At 36.5% G+C, this 14,888-nt stretch overlaps 1 protein-coding gene across 8 annotated transcripts in view; it reads left to right on the top strand.

Annotated features, from left to right (window-relative positions):
• N4BP2 (NEDD4 binding protein 2) overlaps window positions 1-14,888 on the top strand; it is a 102,258-nt gene that overhangs the window by 39,185 nt on the left and 48,185 nt on the right. For all 8 annotated transcript variants that reach the window (XM_017509886.2, XM_037731843.1, XM_037731842.1 and 5 more), the window contains 4 exons: window positions 2,445-2,569; window positions 6,438-6,526; window positions 8,403-8,479; window positions 12,860-13,015. In XM_017509886.2, the coding sequence (XP_017365375.1) occupies window positions 2,445-2,569; window positions 6,438-6,526; window positions 8,403-8,479; window positions 12,860-13,015 (447 nt within the window). The remainder of the gene's footprint in view (window positions 1-2,444; window positions 2,570-6,437; window positions 6,527-8,402; window positions 8,480-12,859; window positions 13,016-14,888) is intronic.

Here is a 14,888-nt window from a genome sequence, read left to right as displayed (position 1 = left end):
GGGGTTTCACCATGTTGACCAGGAAGGTCTCGATCTCTTGACCTCGTGATCCACCCGCCTCGGCCTCCCAAAGTGCTGGGATTACAGGCTTGAGCCACCGCGCCCGGCCCTTCTTCCAAATTTTAACTGTTTGCCTTCTGATATTCTTAGTTGGGTCTCCTATTTGATCCTGGATATATCTATTCTAGTCTTATTGAATATGCATAGATAATTGGAGAATGTCTGTTATTAACTTATTTTTAGTTTTTTTTTGCGTATCTTTTCTGTGTCTGGGTTTATCTGCCAGTAAATTTCCACATATTCTGATAACACTTATAGGCATATTTTTCAGTAGACATGTAGGCTTTTCTAACTGACTTAACAACAATAATAAAACAATTTAATATTATAAATGTTACAGTCAGTCATGGCAGTATGTTTCATGAAAGAGATTAGACTGAAAGGTAGAACTGTGGAAGGCAGCTGAGCTGTGAGACAAATTTGAAGAACTAGGTTTCAGGGTTTTTTAGAATTAGAGGCAGCTACAGTTAGAATGCGGGTAAAGAAAAATGTGCTTGTCACAAGGTAGAAACTTAATATTTTTTGAATGAAGATAGAGAAATAACTGGGATAGTGTTCAGACATAGAACCTGGGTTGTCTTGGAGAGAATGGTTCAGTATTCAAACCCAAGGAAAACGATGGATGCAAAAAGGCTTTTGAATTTATTGGAAATAAGATCGTGAATGGGTATCTGAGAACCAATTTTGTTGTCCTGTGAGGGTAGAAGACAAAAGGGTTTAGCAAGCTGTAATGAAGGAGTTAAGGGAAGGAGAGAAGTTGGGTAGTAGTTGAAAAGGGTCCCAAAGTGTAGTTACAATTTTTTTTTTTTTTTTTAATTTGGACAGAGTCTCACTCTGTTGCCCAGGCTGTTGTGCAAACTGTGCTATCTTGGCTCATTGCAACCTCCTCTCCCCAGATTCATGAGATTCTCTAGTCTCAGTCTCCTGAGTAGTTTGGATTATAGGCACCTGCTGCCATGCCTAGCTAATTTTTATATTTTTAGTAAACACGGGGTTTTACCGTGTTTGCCAGGCTGGGCTCTAACTGTTTTTTTTCTTTTTTAAGAGACAAGATCTTGCTTTGTCACCCAGGCTGGAGTGCAGTGGCATGATCATAGCTCATTGTTACCTTGAATTCCTAGGCTCAAGCAATCCTCCTGCCTTAGCCTCCCGAGTAGCTGGGACTACAGGTATGGGCCACCACACCCAGCTCATTTTAAAATTTTTTGTAGAGACAGAGTCTTGCCATCTTGCCTAGGCTGGTCTCAAAATCTCGGGCTTAAGCAGTCCTCCCACCTCGGCCTTCCAAAGTGCTGGGATTACAGGCATGAGCTATCATACCCAGCCTAGTTAGAATTTTTAATGATAGCTGAGATATACACATATTTAATGGTAAAAAAGAAGTGTCAGAGAAGGGAAAGCTAAAAAAAGAAGGGAATAAACGTAGAAATTGTGATCAAATGAGCATTCACTAGTATGTAAGCTCCATGAGTATAAGCATTTTTGTCTTTTTTTGTTCATTGATGCATGCTCAGTGCTTAAAACAGTGTCTGGCACTTAATAGATGCTACAGAAATGGACATATAGTTTCAGAAAAGGGTAACTAAAAATTCGTTAATCTTCAAACTTTTATAGTTAAAGATTTTATAGTTAAGGATAAAATGTCTTCATAACATTAAAAACAAGTTTCTGAATAATAATTTATATAAAGCAAAATAGACCTGGCTTAGATCAGATTTTTGGGGAAATTAAACTTAGAGTATTTTCAATGTGACTTGTTTGAGTACTACAATATGTTTACTCTTTTATTTATCTATTTGTATTTAATTTTTTTTTTTTTTTTTTTGAGAGAAGGTCTCACTCTGTCACCCACGCTAAAGTGCAGTGGTGCAATCTTGGCTCACCGTAACCTAAATCTCCTGGACACAAGTGATCCTCCCACCTTAGCTTCCCAAGTAGCTGGACTGTAGGCGCACACTACGACAGTTGGCTAATTTTTGTGTGTTTTGTGTAGATGGGTTCTCGATATGTTGCCCAGACTGATTTTTACTGTTTTATTTTTTTTTTTTTGAGACAGAGTCTCACTCTGTCACCCAGGCTGGAGTACAGTGGCACAATCTCAGCTCACTGCAACCTCTGCCTCCCAGGTTCTGGCAATTCTCATGCCTCAGCCTCCCTAGTAACTGGGGCTATAGGTGCATGCCATCACAACTGGTTAATTTTTGTATTTTTAGGAGAGAGATGGGGTTTCACCAGGTTGGCCAGGCTGGTCTTGAACTCCTGGCCTTAGGTGATCTGCAAAGTGATAGTACTTGAATAATTTATTTGGTTTATGACTTTGGAAAACTTAGGAGAGAAAATTTAGAAGAAAAGATAATGAAAATTATTTCATTTATCTTTCACAGGACTTTGCAAGAGGATAATCCAAGTGGAGTCATTCTTAGTACTGATGATTATTTTTATATAAATGGACAGTACCAGTTTGATGTAAAGTACTTAGGAGAAGCACATGAATGGAACCAGAATCGTGGTAAGAACAGATAATCGGATTCTGAGTAATGTTATGCATGATATAAAGAAAAAATTCACTTAGTATTTGTTTGTATGTTTGTTTTTGTTTTTTGAGACAAGGTCTCACCCTGTTGCATAGGCTAGAGTACAATGGGGTGATCTTGGCTCACTGCAGGCTCGACTTTTGGGTCCAGGTAACCCTTCCACCTTAGCCTCCTGAGTAGCTGGGACCACAGATGTGTGCCACCATGCCTGGCTAATTTTTGTATTTTTTGTAGAGACGGGATCTCACTTTTTGTCCAGGCTGGTCTTGAACTCCTGGGCTCAAGCAGTCTGCCTGTCTTGGCCTCACAAAGTTCTGAGTTTACAGAAGTGAGCCATTATGCCCAGCTAAATTCGCTTAGTACTTTTTTTTTTTTTTTCTGAGAGGGAGTCTCGCTCTGTGCTCAGGCTGTAGTGCAGTCATGTAATCTTGGTGGTCAGGCTGGTCTTGAACTCCCGACCTGATGTGATCTGCCTGCCTTGGCCTCCCAAAGTGCTGGGATTATAGGTGTGAGTGACTGCACCCAGTCCTATGGAGAATCTTACCAAGATATAGGAACTATATTTTCCTCAGTTTTTTTTTTCTTTCTTTTCTTTTTTAAAATTTTTCAGATGGAGTCTCTCACTGTTGCCAGGCTGGAGTGCAGGGGCGTGATCTCGGCTTATTGCAACCTCTGCCTCCTGGGTTCAAGCGAGTCTCCTGCCTCAGCCTCCCTAGTAGCTGGGACTACAGGCACGTGCCACCATGCCTAGCTAATTTTTATATTTTTAGTAGAGATGGGGTTTCACTGTGTTAGCCAGGATGGTCTCAATCTCTTGACTTCATGATCCACCCACCTCAGCCTCCCAAAGTGCCTGGATTACAGGCGTGAGCCACTGCGCCTAGTGCTGAGTCTTTTATGATAAGTGTACTGTAAAGGTGCTTCTTGGGTTTGCCATCTTCAGACATTGTTAAATTTTTTATATTCTTTGTTGAACTAAAGATTAAAGTAAGAGTTAAGGAATATGAAAATACCAACAGACCTAAAACCAAAGGAGGCAGTATGATTTGGTCATGAAGCTCACCCTTGAATTCACCAGTTACTAGCTGTACAATCTTATGCAAGTTATTTATACTTCCCAAGGCCCGGTGCCTCCTTTGTAAAAGGGAATAATAATACTTACCTCCCAGGATTGTTGTGAAAGTTAAATGAAGATAAAAAGTGTTAGCATTGGCCAGGCGTGGTGGCTCATGCCTGTAATCGCAGCACCTTGGGAGGCCGAGGCAGGTGGATCACCTGAGGTCAGGAGTTCGAGACCAGCCTGGCCAACGTGGCGTAACCTAATCTGTACTAAAAATGAAAGAAATAACTGGGCATGGTAGTACATTCCTGTAATCCCAGCTACTTGAGAGGCTGAGGCAGGAGAATCGCTTGAACCTGGAAGGTGGAGGTTGCAGTGAGCCAAAATCCTATCACTGCACTCCAATCCTGAGTGACAGAGCGAGACTCTGTCTCAAAAAAAAAAAAAAAACAAAAAAAAACCACAATGTTAGCATGGTTCAGCATGCCCTTATAACAGCAACAGTAATATATGTTAATAGAATTCCATTTTAAAACTGTTAAGACAAAACTCATGTGCTGTGCAAATCACCCATTTAAATAGTACAATTCAGTGGTTTTTAGAACTTAATATTCAGGGTGTGCGTTTGTCAACACACTCAATTTAACTTGGCTTTGCTGCAACTTTTAGAACACACTAAATTTTAAAACGTTTTTATCATCTCAGAAAGATTCTGTAGCTATTAGCTGTCACTCGTCATTTCTCCCCAGTCTGTTTTGTCCCTATAGATAATTTGCCTATTCTGGACTTTTGTGATTGGCTTCTTTGAATTAGCATAATGTTTTCAAGCTTCATCCATGTTGTAGCATGTATTTCATTCATTTTTATGGATAATATTCCATTTTCTGGATGTTTCGCATTTTATTAATCTATTCATCAGTTAATAGACATTTGAGTTGTTTTCACTTTTTGGCTATTATGAACAATGCTGCTGTAAACACAAATGTCTATGTACAACCTTTTTAGGAACTGCCATACTGTTTTCCAAAGCAATCACACCTTTTTATGTTTCCTCCAGTAATTTATGAGGGTTTCAGCTTTTCCATTTCCTCACCAACACTTGTTATTGTCTGTTTCTTTGATTATCGCTATTCTGGTAGATGTGAAGTGATATCTCATTGTGGCTTCAATTTGCCTTTCTCTGATGGTTAATGATGTGGAACATCTTTTTGTGTTTATTGTCCATTTGTATATCTTCTCTGCAGAAACGTCTATTCATACTTGTTCTGTCACTCAGGCTGGAGTGCAGTGGCACAATCTTGGCTAATTGCAACCTCTGCCTCCTGGGTTCAAGTGATTCTCGTTCCTCAGCCGCCCGAATAGTTGGGATTACAGGTGTGCGGTACCACACCTGGCTAATTTTTTATTTTTGGTAGAGATGGGGTTTCACTATGTTGGCCAGGTTGGTCTCAAGCTCCTGACCTCAAGTGTTCCACCTGCCTCAGCCTCCCAAAGTGCTGGGATCATAGGTATGAACTATCGTGCCCAGCCTCCTTTACCTGTTTTTAAATTGGTCCTTTGTTTCTTCATTAGTGAGTTGTTAGAGACTGGGCAGAACTTTCAAAACTTCCAAATAAATTACTTATAAGACTTACTTGTTGTGCTACATCATTAACTTCCTGTATGGTCTAATTCCTTTGGAAAAAAGGTAATTTTATAAGAAAATCTCTTGTGCAACAGTGTATTAAAATGTTTTCTTTATTTTAGATCATGATATCTTGTGTGTATATATATTTGTCCATTTGTGTTTGTTTTTAAACTTTATTTTTGAATAATTTTAGATTTATGGAAAAGTTGCAGAGATACTATGGAGAGCCTCTGTATACACTTCAATCATTTATCCTTCATGTTAACATCTTATGTAACTAGGATACGTTTGCCAAAACTAAGAAATCAGTTTATTAACTAAACTCCAGACTATGGTTTGATTTTAATTTTTCTACTCAAGTTCTTTCTCTGTTGCTTGACAGTCTTAATGTGTGGGTTTTTTTTTTTTTTTTTTGAGAGAGTCTCACTGTGTCACCTGGGCTGGAGTGTGATGATGTCGTCTTGGCTCACTGTGACCTCTACCTCCTGGGTTCAAGTGATTCTCCTGCCTCAGCCTCTTGAGTAGCTGGGACTACAGGCATGTGCCTGCCACCACATCCAGCTAATTTTTCTATTTTTAGTAGAGATGGGGTTTCACTGTGTTGGCCAGACTGGTCTCGAACTCCTGACCTTGTGATCCATCTGTCTCAGCCTCCAAAAGTGCTAGGATTACAGGTCTGAGCCACTGTGCGTGGCCTTGTGTCTTTTTTTTGTTGTCGGAGTCTCACTCTGTCGCCAGGCTGGAGTACAGTGGTGTGATCTTGGTTCACTACAAACTCTGCCTCCCTGGTTCAAGCGATTCTCCTGACTCAGCCTCCTGAGTAGCTGAGACTGCAGGTGTGCACCACCACGCCCCGTTAATTTTGGTATTTTTAGTACAGACAGGGTTTCACCATGTTGACCAGGATGGTCTCGATCTCTTGATCTTGTGATCCACCTGCCTTGGTCTCCTAAAGTGCTGGGATTACAGGTGCGAGCCACTATGCACGGCCCATACTTAATTTTTTGTCCTCAAAGGGATATTTAGAAGTTGAACAGTGAGTAAAATTAGCACATCTGTATTTTTCAAACTATAAAAAGATTAGATTTTTTGAAAATCATAATACTTAATACTGTTATTTAAAAAATGATTTTTAATTTTCTGTTGTGTTTTTCAGCCAAAGAAGCATTTGAGAAGAAGATATCTCCTATAATTATAGATAATACAAACCTACAGGCTTGGGAAATGAAACCATATGTTGCTTTGGTTAGTACCGTAAGTTATCATAAGTTTATAAGTTTGTATGAAATAATTGGGAATCATTAGTTATAAAAATGAATCTCAAGTGCTGAAGAATCTCAGAATCTTGGATAGTCTGTACCTGAGCTTTCTTTGGTCTTCAGCAAGATGAGGAAAATAGGACATTTAGATGAGTTTTTCCATAAAGGTAAATACATTTAATTTTTAAATTCTGAAATTCAATTTTTGAACTCTAAGATTGTTTTGCTTTTTTGGGTCTTTTATGAAAAGGTAGTGGTACTAAATTATAATTTTATTTTTTTATTTGTACATATGTTATATATATTTATTTCCTTTTCCTCATACTTGGCAGAATCAAAATTTGTTGGTCCTTTGCTTTTCCCAAATTTCTTTTGAAATTTTGCTATTCTGCAAAATTCAGCATTCTGTAAACTCAGCTATTTTCTCTGAATTTGCCAGATTTCTTTTAATATCTAAACCCTTTCACTTTACCTGATCTATACCTAATCCTCTTTCCCTGCTTGTTCTTTTTTGCCCATCTTTGATGTCACCTCTTTCAGAAAGTTAACCATCTGTAATTTATTAAAAAGCTGAGTTAGGTACTCACTTATTCTGGAGTAGAAGAGAGGGTATGGCTTTATTGCCCAAGCATAGGGTTTGCCTGTTATAGCCAAAATAGAACTTTGAAAAATATAATGAGCTGCTATTGTCCGGGCCTGGTGGCTCATGCCTGTAATCCCAGCACTTGGGGAAGCCAAGGCTGGTGGATCGCCTGAGTCAGGAGTTGGAGACCAGCCTGGCTAACATGGCGAAATGTCATCTCTACTAAAAATACAAAAGTAGCTGGGCATGGTGGTGGGTTCCTGTAATCCTCACTACTCAGGACGCTGAAGTAGGAGAATCTTCGGAACGCAGGAGGCAGTGGTTGCAGTGAGCTGAGATTGCGCCATTGCACTCCAGCTGGGACGACAAGAGCAAAACTCTGTGTCCAAAAAACAAAAAATTATTAAAGTTATACATGAGTATGATAAATACTCAAAGTATAAAACAGAATGCCGGAAGTTCTCTTCCCTAGAGGAAAATGCTTTTAGTGGTATTTTTGACAATCTTTTCAGAAGCCTACTATGTATGTACTAATGTGTAAATAATTTTTTAAGAGAAAATTATTATTGTTATTTTTTTTGAGACAGAGTCTCACTTTGTTGCCCAGGCTGGAGTGCAGTGGTGCAATCTCACCTTGCTGCAACCTCGACCTCTTGGGTTCAAGCAATTCTCCTGCCTCAGCCTCCTGAGTAGCTGGGACTATAGGCATGTGCCACCATGTTTGGCTAATTTTTGTATTTTTAGCAGAGGCAGGGTTTCGCTATGTTGGCCTTGCTGGTCTCAATTTCCTGACCTCCAGTGATCCACCCACCTCAGCCTCCCAAACTGTTGGGATTACAGGTGTGAGCCACCATGCCTGGCCAAAAATTCCTTATCTTCCTTTCTTAACATTTTTTAAGAACATTCTGTCATTAACACATGTAGAATTTAAAAAATTACTATGTAGTATTTTCATCTTGTGGTTATACCTTCACTTATTTTGTCAGTTGTATATTAATAGCCACATAGTTATTAGTATTCTTTTGCTGTTACAAATAGTGGAGAGCTGGCTATCCTGGCATATATCTAATGTATATATTATATAAATAAATGCTCTTATATAAGCATCAGTAGCATAAATTTCTAGAATTTAATTGCTGAGTTAAAGAGATTGTATATTTTGCCAATTTAACACACTCATCAAGATTAGATAATCTTTTACGTTTAACATAAGTTTGGAAACAATTTTAATTTCTTGGAAATACCTATTTTAAATTGTTTTTGTCTTTTTTGTATGTAGTCTCAGAAACATAAATATAAAGTCCTTTTTCGGGAACCAGACACGTGGTGGAAGTTTAAACCAAAGGAACTTGCAAGGTAAAACTTTGAGGCTATCTAACATGCTTTTCCTATAATGGCAGACAGAGAAGGTCCATCTAGATTTTTCCCCTTGTAAATGATGAAAGAAATGATTAGATTGTAACTTGAAAATTGAGAATAAATTTTATATTGCTTACTGCTTTTTGTCCAGTTTTATGAAGCGTTTCTTTGTGTTTCTAAAATTGAGTTAATTAACAGTAAAAATTTCACTTGTCTTATATATTCTGTACCTTATTACCTTTTTTTGAGTTTTTATTTATTTATTTATTTTAAATACAGAGACAGGGCTTCACCATGTTACCCAGGCTGATCTTAAACTCCTGGCCTCAAGTGATCTTCCTGCCTCTGATTCTGCCCCCAGAGTGCTGGGACCACAGGTGTCAGCCACCATGCCCAGCCTGTACTTTATTACTTTGAAGTATATGTTAATATCTGGAACTAGAACAGACCCTAGGATTTGGCATACCTGAGCCATGTGCTACTGGGAGGGGCAGATTGTTGTAGCTGCTTAGTGACTTAGAGCACTGGAAGGCAGTAAAAATGTAGAGATGGAAAAGGTAGCAAATATCCAGCTGTACAGACACCTCACTCCCTGCCTGCCTTCCCCTAAGTCTATACTTTTTTCTTTATTTAGTTACTAGACTTGAATAAAAATGTTACTCAAGGCACGGCCATACAGCATGTTTTGCTTTGTGTTCTGTATTCCCATAGAAATAGCCCCAACTTCATTTTGGTTAGCGTATTTTTTTTTTCTTGGCAACTTAAACTAATTTTAATACTAACTAAAGGACAACATAATTTTACTATATTCACAGTGTTATGTGATCATCAATGTTTCCATTTCCTCCTAAGAAACCCTATACCTACAAGCAGTTACTCCAGTTCCCCCCTCCTCTTGGCAACCACTATCGTGTGTTCTGTATTTATGGGTTTTCCTCTTGCGTATGTTGTGTATAAATGGAACATGTAATATGTGGCTGTTTGTGTCTGGCATCTTTTCACTTAGTGTAATGTTTTTAAGGTTCATCCATGTTGTAATGTGTCACTACTTATTTCCTTTTCATTTCCTTTTGATAGATTACTGAGTTTGGTTTTCTCATATTTCATTTAGGATTTTTGCATCTTTTTATAAATAAATGAGATTGACCTACAGTGTTTTATTCCTTGATTTCTCTTGCCTGACTTTGAGATCATAGTTTTAAGATCATAAAATTAATTGGGAAGTGTCTCCTCTTTTCCTCTTTTCTAGGTTTATCTAAATTTGAATGTTAGAATTTGCTTACAAAATTCTTTGGATCTGATGTTTTCTTCGTGAGAATGTTTAGTTGGAATTTTTCCGTTACAGCAACGTTTTCAAATTTATTAAGCCTTTATTAAAGCAATTATAGTAGTCTCTTACTTACATATCTACTGTGTTAGCAGTTGAGTTCCTTCCTGCAATCTTAGTATTTTTATATTATCTTCTTTCTTTTTTCTTTATTACTTTCATCAGAGATCAGATTTTTTAAGTAGCTTTTTCAGATAAACAAGTCTGTTTTATTTGAACTCCATTGTAAGTTTTTTAATGTTTAATGTCTGCTTCTCATTCTACCTTTATTGCTTTAAAAAATCAATTTTGTTTTTTTTATTATCTTGTTTTTTAAACTTCTTGAATGTTTAGGTCATTTTCTAATATGAGCATTTGATGTAAAAATTTCCCTATGTATGCCAGGTGTGGTGGCTCTTGCCTGTGATCCCAGTACTTTGGGAGGCTAAGGCAGGAAGATTTCTTGAGCCTGGGCAACAGAGCGGGACCCTGACTCTACAAAAAATAAAAAAATTAGCTGGCTGTGGTGGTGTATGCCTCTGGTCCCAGGTACTCAGATGCTGAGACGGCAGGTTCACTGTAGCCCAGGAGGTGAAGGCTGTGGTGAGCTGTGACGGTACCATTGCACTCCAGCCTGGGCAACAGAGTGAGACTCTGTCTCCCAATAAAATAAAATTTCCCTATGTATTATTTTAGCTGCTCCAAGAATTTTAATATATAATACTTTATTTTTGTTATTATTTAGTTATTTTTTAGTTTGTATTATGATTAATTTCATTCTTTAACTCTTGGGATATTTAGTACAGTGTTTTAACATTTCTGAACAGATGGGTGTTTTATCTTTTATAAAAATTGGTTTTCACCTTAACTGCAGTAGGTCAGGTTGCGTAGTTTGTGTGATACTAATTCACTCATATTTTATTTAAAAATTTTTTTGGTCTAGTTAATTGTTGATTTTTTTTATACATTTCATATTTGTTTGATAAGAATTATATGATTGCAGTGTGTTAATATATCCATTAAATTGTGCTTATTAATTGTTAATCATATCTCCTATATTTGAGAGATGAATGTTGAAATCTCCCATTGTTATGTAGAACATGTGGTTTCTCCTTAGAATTCTGCCTGTGTTTGCTTTATATATTTGGAGGGTATTTTTTGAAATGTATACAAGCTTAAGATTTTCATAATACCCTAATTAATTGAACCTTTATCCTTTTCTAGTAATTTTATTTTGTCTTTAGTAGTGATTTTTGTTGTAAAGTGTAATTTGTCTAATATTGATAGACCTATACCAGTTTCCTTTTGGTTAATATTTATTGTTTCTTTTTTCATACTTATACTTTGAATGTTTTTATGTTAGAGGTATCTCTTGTAAGCACGATGGCTGGATTTTTCGAAATCCACTCTGTCTACCTTGGATTTTAACTGATAAACTTAGTTCTTTTATGGTTATTTTGATTATTCATATAATTGACCTTGTTTCTTACTGTCTCATTCTGTGCTTTCTGTTTATCTCACCTTTTCTGTGATTGATCTTCTATTACAGAAAATTATGTAGTTAAATTTTTTTTCCTATTATGTTTTATTTTAGATTTTTAAAATTGATTCCAAATTTTGAAAAAATTTTATTCTTCTCTACTAATTTGGAATTCATATATAGTATTTTTGTTCTTTTAGTGGTTACCTTATTTTTACCATGTAGACTTTAAATCCAAAGTCAAACCATTTTCTTGGCTTTCCTCCTCACACATACGAGGACTTTAAAACATTTTAACTCTGATACTTGCCTTCCTCTCAATTTACATGCTGTCATTGTCCAGAATATACAGGTAGTGTTTGTTTTCACTTCCTCATCTAGTTATTGCTTTCTGCATCATTTTTTTCTTGCATCATATACCTTTCATCTGGGAATTTTCTTCTGCCTGATGTTCATCTTGGAGAATTTTCTTTACAGTAAGGGTCTGCTTGGTGTCAAATTCTTTTTTTTTAAATCTGCAGATCTTTTTATTGCCCTCCTTCTTGTAAGATACTTTTGCTGGATGTATATATTCTATACTGATGTTATTTTGTATTGTTGAAGATAACACTTAGCTCCCTTCTGACTTACATTATAATTGTTAAGTCAGCTGTTATTCTAATTGTTTCTTTGTAGATAACTAGTTTTAAAGTAATTTAAGAAAATTTCTGGTTGCTTTTAATATCATCTCTTTGTCTTTGGTGAATGACAACTTCAGTACTATGTTCTGGTTAGGATTTCTTATTTTTTTATTTTGTTTGGCATTTGTTGGCTTCTGAAATTAAGGGTTTGGTGTTTTTCATCAGTTCTGGAAAATTCTTGGCATTTTTCTTTACATTGCTTCCGTTCCATGCATTCTCTTCTCTTTCCGGGACTTAGATTAGATGTATACTAGACCTTTTGGCTCTGGCTCCTATGACTCTTAACCTCTCATATTTTCTATCTCTTTGCTTCTCTGTGATCTGAAACCAGACAATATCGAGGTAGGTAAATATGAAAGCCAGATTTGCCCAAGTGGCAAATGCAAATGTTATTCCTGGGATCCAGACACAAAGCCTTGAATTCAGCCCAAGACAGGAGAGTTGCAATTGAGATGTTTTCATTAAGACAAAACCTTTGAGGAGCTAGAGCATAACATCTGGCCTCCTGGGAGATACAAACCTAGATGTTGCATGAAAGTACTCCCAGGTGAAGGCCTCAGAATTCTCATATATTAAGTTCAACCAAATGTGAGCTTATAACCAACAGTTTTAAAAAAGCCACCATGAGTGAAGACACAAACAATAAACTTCATATTTGAACATACTAGGAATTTTTTTCTTTGTTTGAACTTAAAGTATATAATTTAAGAAATCCTTAATAAAATGAAAATTAGAATCAAATCATGTATATTGTGTCACAATAAAGCAGCTTTGATATTCTTGTCTTTTAGAAATATGTTACTGTTTTTCTAGACATATGTTCTGATTTTTTTTCTTTTTTGTCTTATGTTCTGATTTTTAAAAACTTAATTATCAATATTCTTTCAACCCTTTTCTCCTGAAATTTTCAGGCGTAACATTCATGGGGTAAGCAAAGAAAAAATATCAAGAATGTTGGAACATTATCAACGTTTTGTTTCAGTGCCAATAATTATGAGTTCTTCAGTTCCAGAGAAAATTGAACGTATTGAGTTGTGTGCATATTCTTGTGAGGACAGAAGTACTAGGTAGGTTACATTGCCTTATGTACAAAATTCAATTTTAAACATAATTTTTAAAAAGTATAATTTTGGACCTCATGGAATCATTGCTGACTAACTTTAAAAATAAAGGGTACTTGGCTGGGTGCTGTGGCTCACTCCTGTAATCTCAGCACTTTGGGAGGCTGAGGTGGGCGGATCACCTGAGGTTGGGAGTTTGAGACCAGCCTGACCAACATGGAGAAACCCTGTCTCTACTAAAACTACAAAATTAGCTGGGTGTGGTGGTGCACACCTGTAATCCCAGCTACTCAGGAGGCTGAGGCAGGAGAATCTCTTGAACCTGGGAGACCGGAGATTGCAGTGAGCCAAGATCACACCATTATACTCCAGCCTGGGCAACAAGAGTGAAACTCCAATTTAAAAAAAAAAAAAAAAAAAAAGTGGACTTTTGTTATTTTTAAGGGTCTAGTTATAGGCTTACCTGGGGTGGGATGTATGTAGTTAACAAGAGAAGTACAAGTTCATATGAGAGATGACATGACAGTTCTTTTATTGATCTCAGAGTTTTGTGAGTCCATGATTATGCTATGAATTCTCCTGCCAGCTTTATGTAATCCTCGCTGCTAATCCAGTATTTCCCTTATCCTCTCGCCGTTATTATTTTGTATCCACTCAAATCACTTCTTAATTTCCTTAAGTTTTAAAAAATGAGAATACTTTTTCAAACTAGTGTTATAAAAATTATTAACGGTACACTTTTATCAAATAATACAAGTCATGGCCTTCTGACAGTTTGCAATCCTAGGTAGCACTGATTCTGTTTAGCATTTAAGACACATAAACAATTGAATAAATAAAAACAGCATTAATTGACAAAGTAAAGAAGAAATCAGATAATATGTAGAGGTCTGAATTATCCATGTATTATGATTGTAAGGGATACAGAGGCTCTGTTAAAAAAGAGTTGGGACTGGGGAAGAGAAAAGTTATAAATGCTTTTTTAATTGAGAGACAGTATTGCAGAGTGGTTAAGAGCATGAACTCGAGCTATATTTCCTGGGTTCAAAAATCCCAAAGCTTTGTAATCTTTGACAAGTTAGAAAATCTTTCTGTACTTCAGCTTTTCATTTCTAAAATGCCGGTAATAACACTCTGCTCATGAAAAATCTTACAAGGATTATGAATTAGTACATGCAAGGGACTTAGAATAGCATCATCTAACACATAGAAAACTTGGTGTTAGGTATGATTTCACTTAGGAAGGTGTCTTGCTAGAGTTGGGACTCTGAGTACTCCTGAAGTTTTAAAAAAAAAAAAAAAAAAAAAAAAAAAAAAAAAAGGAAACGCATTGACAAACTGAATTGGGAAAAATTAACTGAAGTTGAGAATATAAAGATTTGCACAAGTGCTCTGAGTCTGAAATTAACATTAAGTATGGCTTTAAAAAAATCTTAACAAATGACATTTCAAACGAAAGCTCTTCCCTTTTTCTCCAATTTCTCTTAATCGGGCAAATAGCGTTGGTTGGCTCTTGGTGACTTTGTAAATGAAGCTTCCTCTGTATCAAATGACAGGTACATAGTATAGAGGCAGACCTGTTTTACATATACTTAGCTATGTAAAACTAAGGTCAGAAAGAAGCCAGGGAAGTGGTGTCCTCACCTGGGAACATATTCACAGCTTTAACTTTAATACATAATCAACACCTAAACTGAAAGTCTCATGTATACTATTCAATTCAAAAAATCATTTGAGTGCTTCATATATGCCAACCATTGTGTTAGGTAATGGGGTTACAACTAAGTAATGTGTTCATAGTATATTAGAGAAAGATAAAAATTAGCTTTCATAATTTTAATGTACTTTATTTCTCAAATTTTCAGAGTAACTGTTAAGT

The sequence above is a fragment of the Cebus imitator genome, unplaced genomic scaffold (assembly GCF_001604975.1).
Source record: "Cebus imitator isolate Cc_AM_T3 unplaced genomic scaffold, Cebus_imitator-1.0 Scaffold425, whole genome shotgun sequence".
Taxonomy (NCBI): Eukaryota; Metazoa; Chordata; class Mammalia; order Primates; family Cebidae; genus Cebus; species Cebus imitator.
Note: the sequence above shows the minus strand (reverse complement) of the source record. Positions and strands in the feature narration are given on the sequence as shown.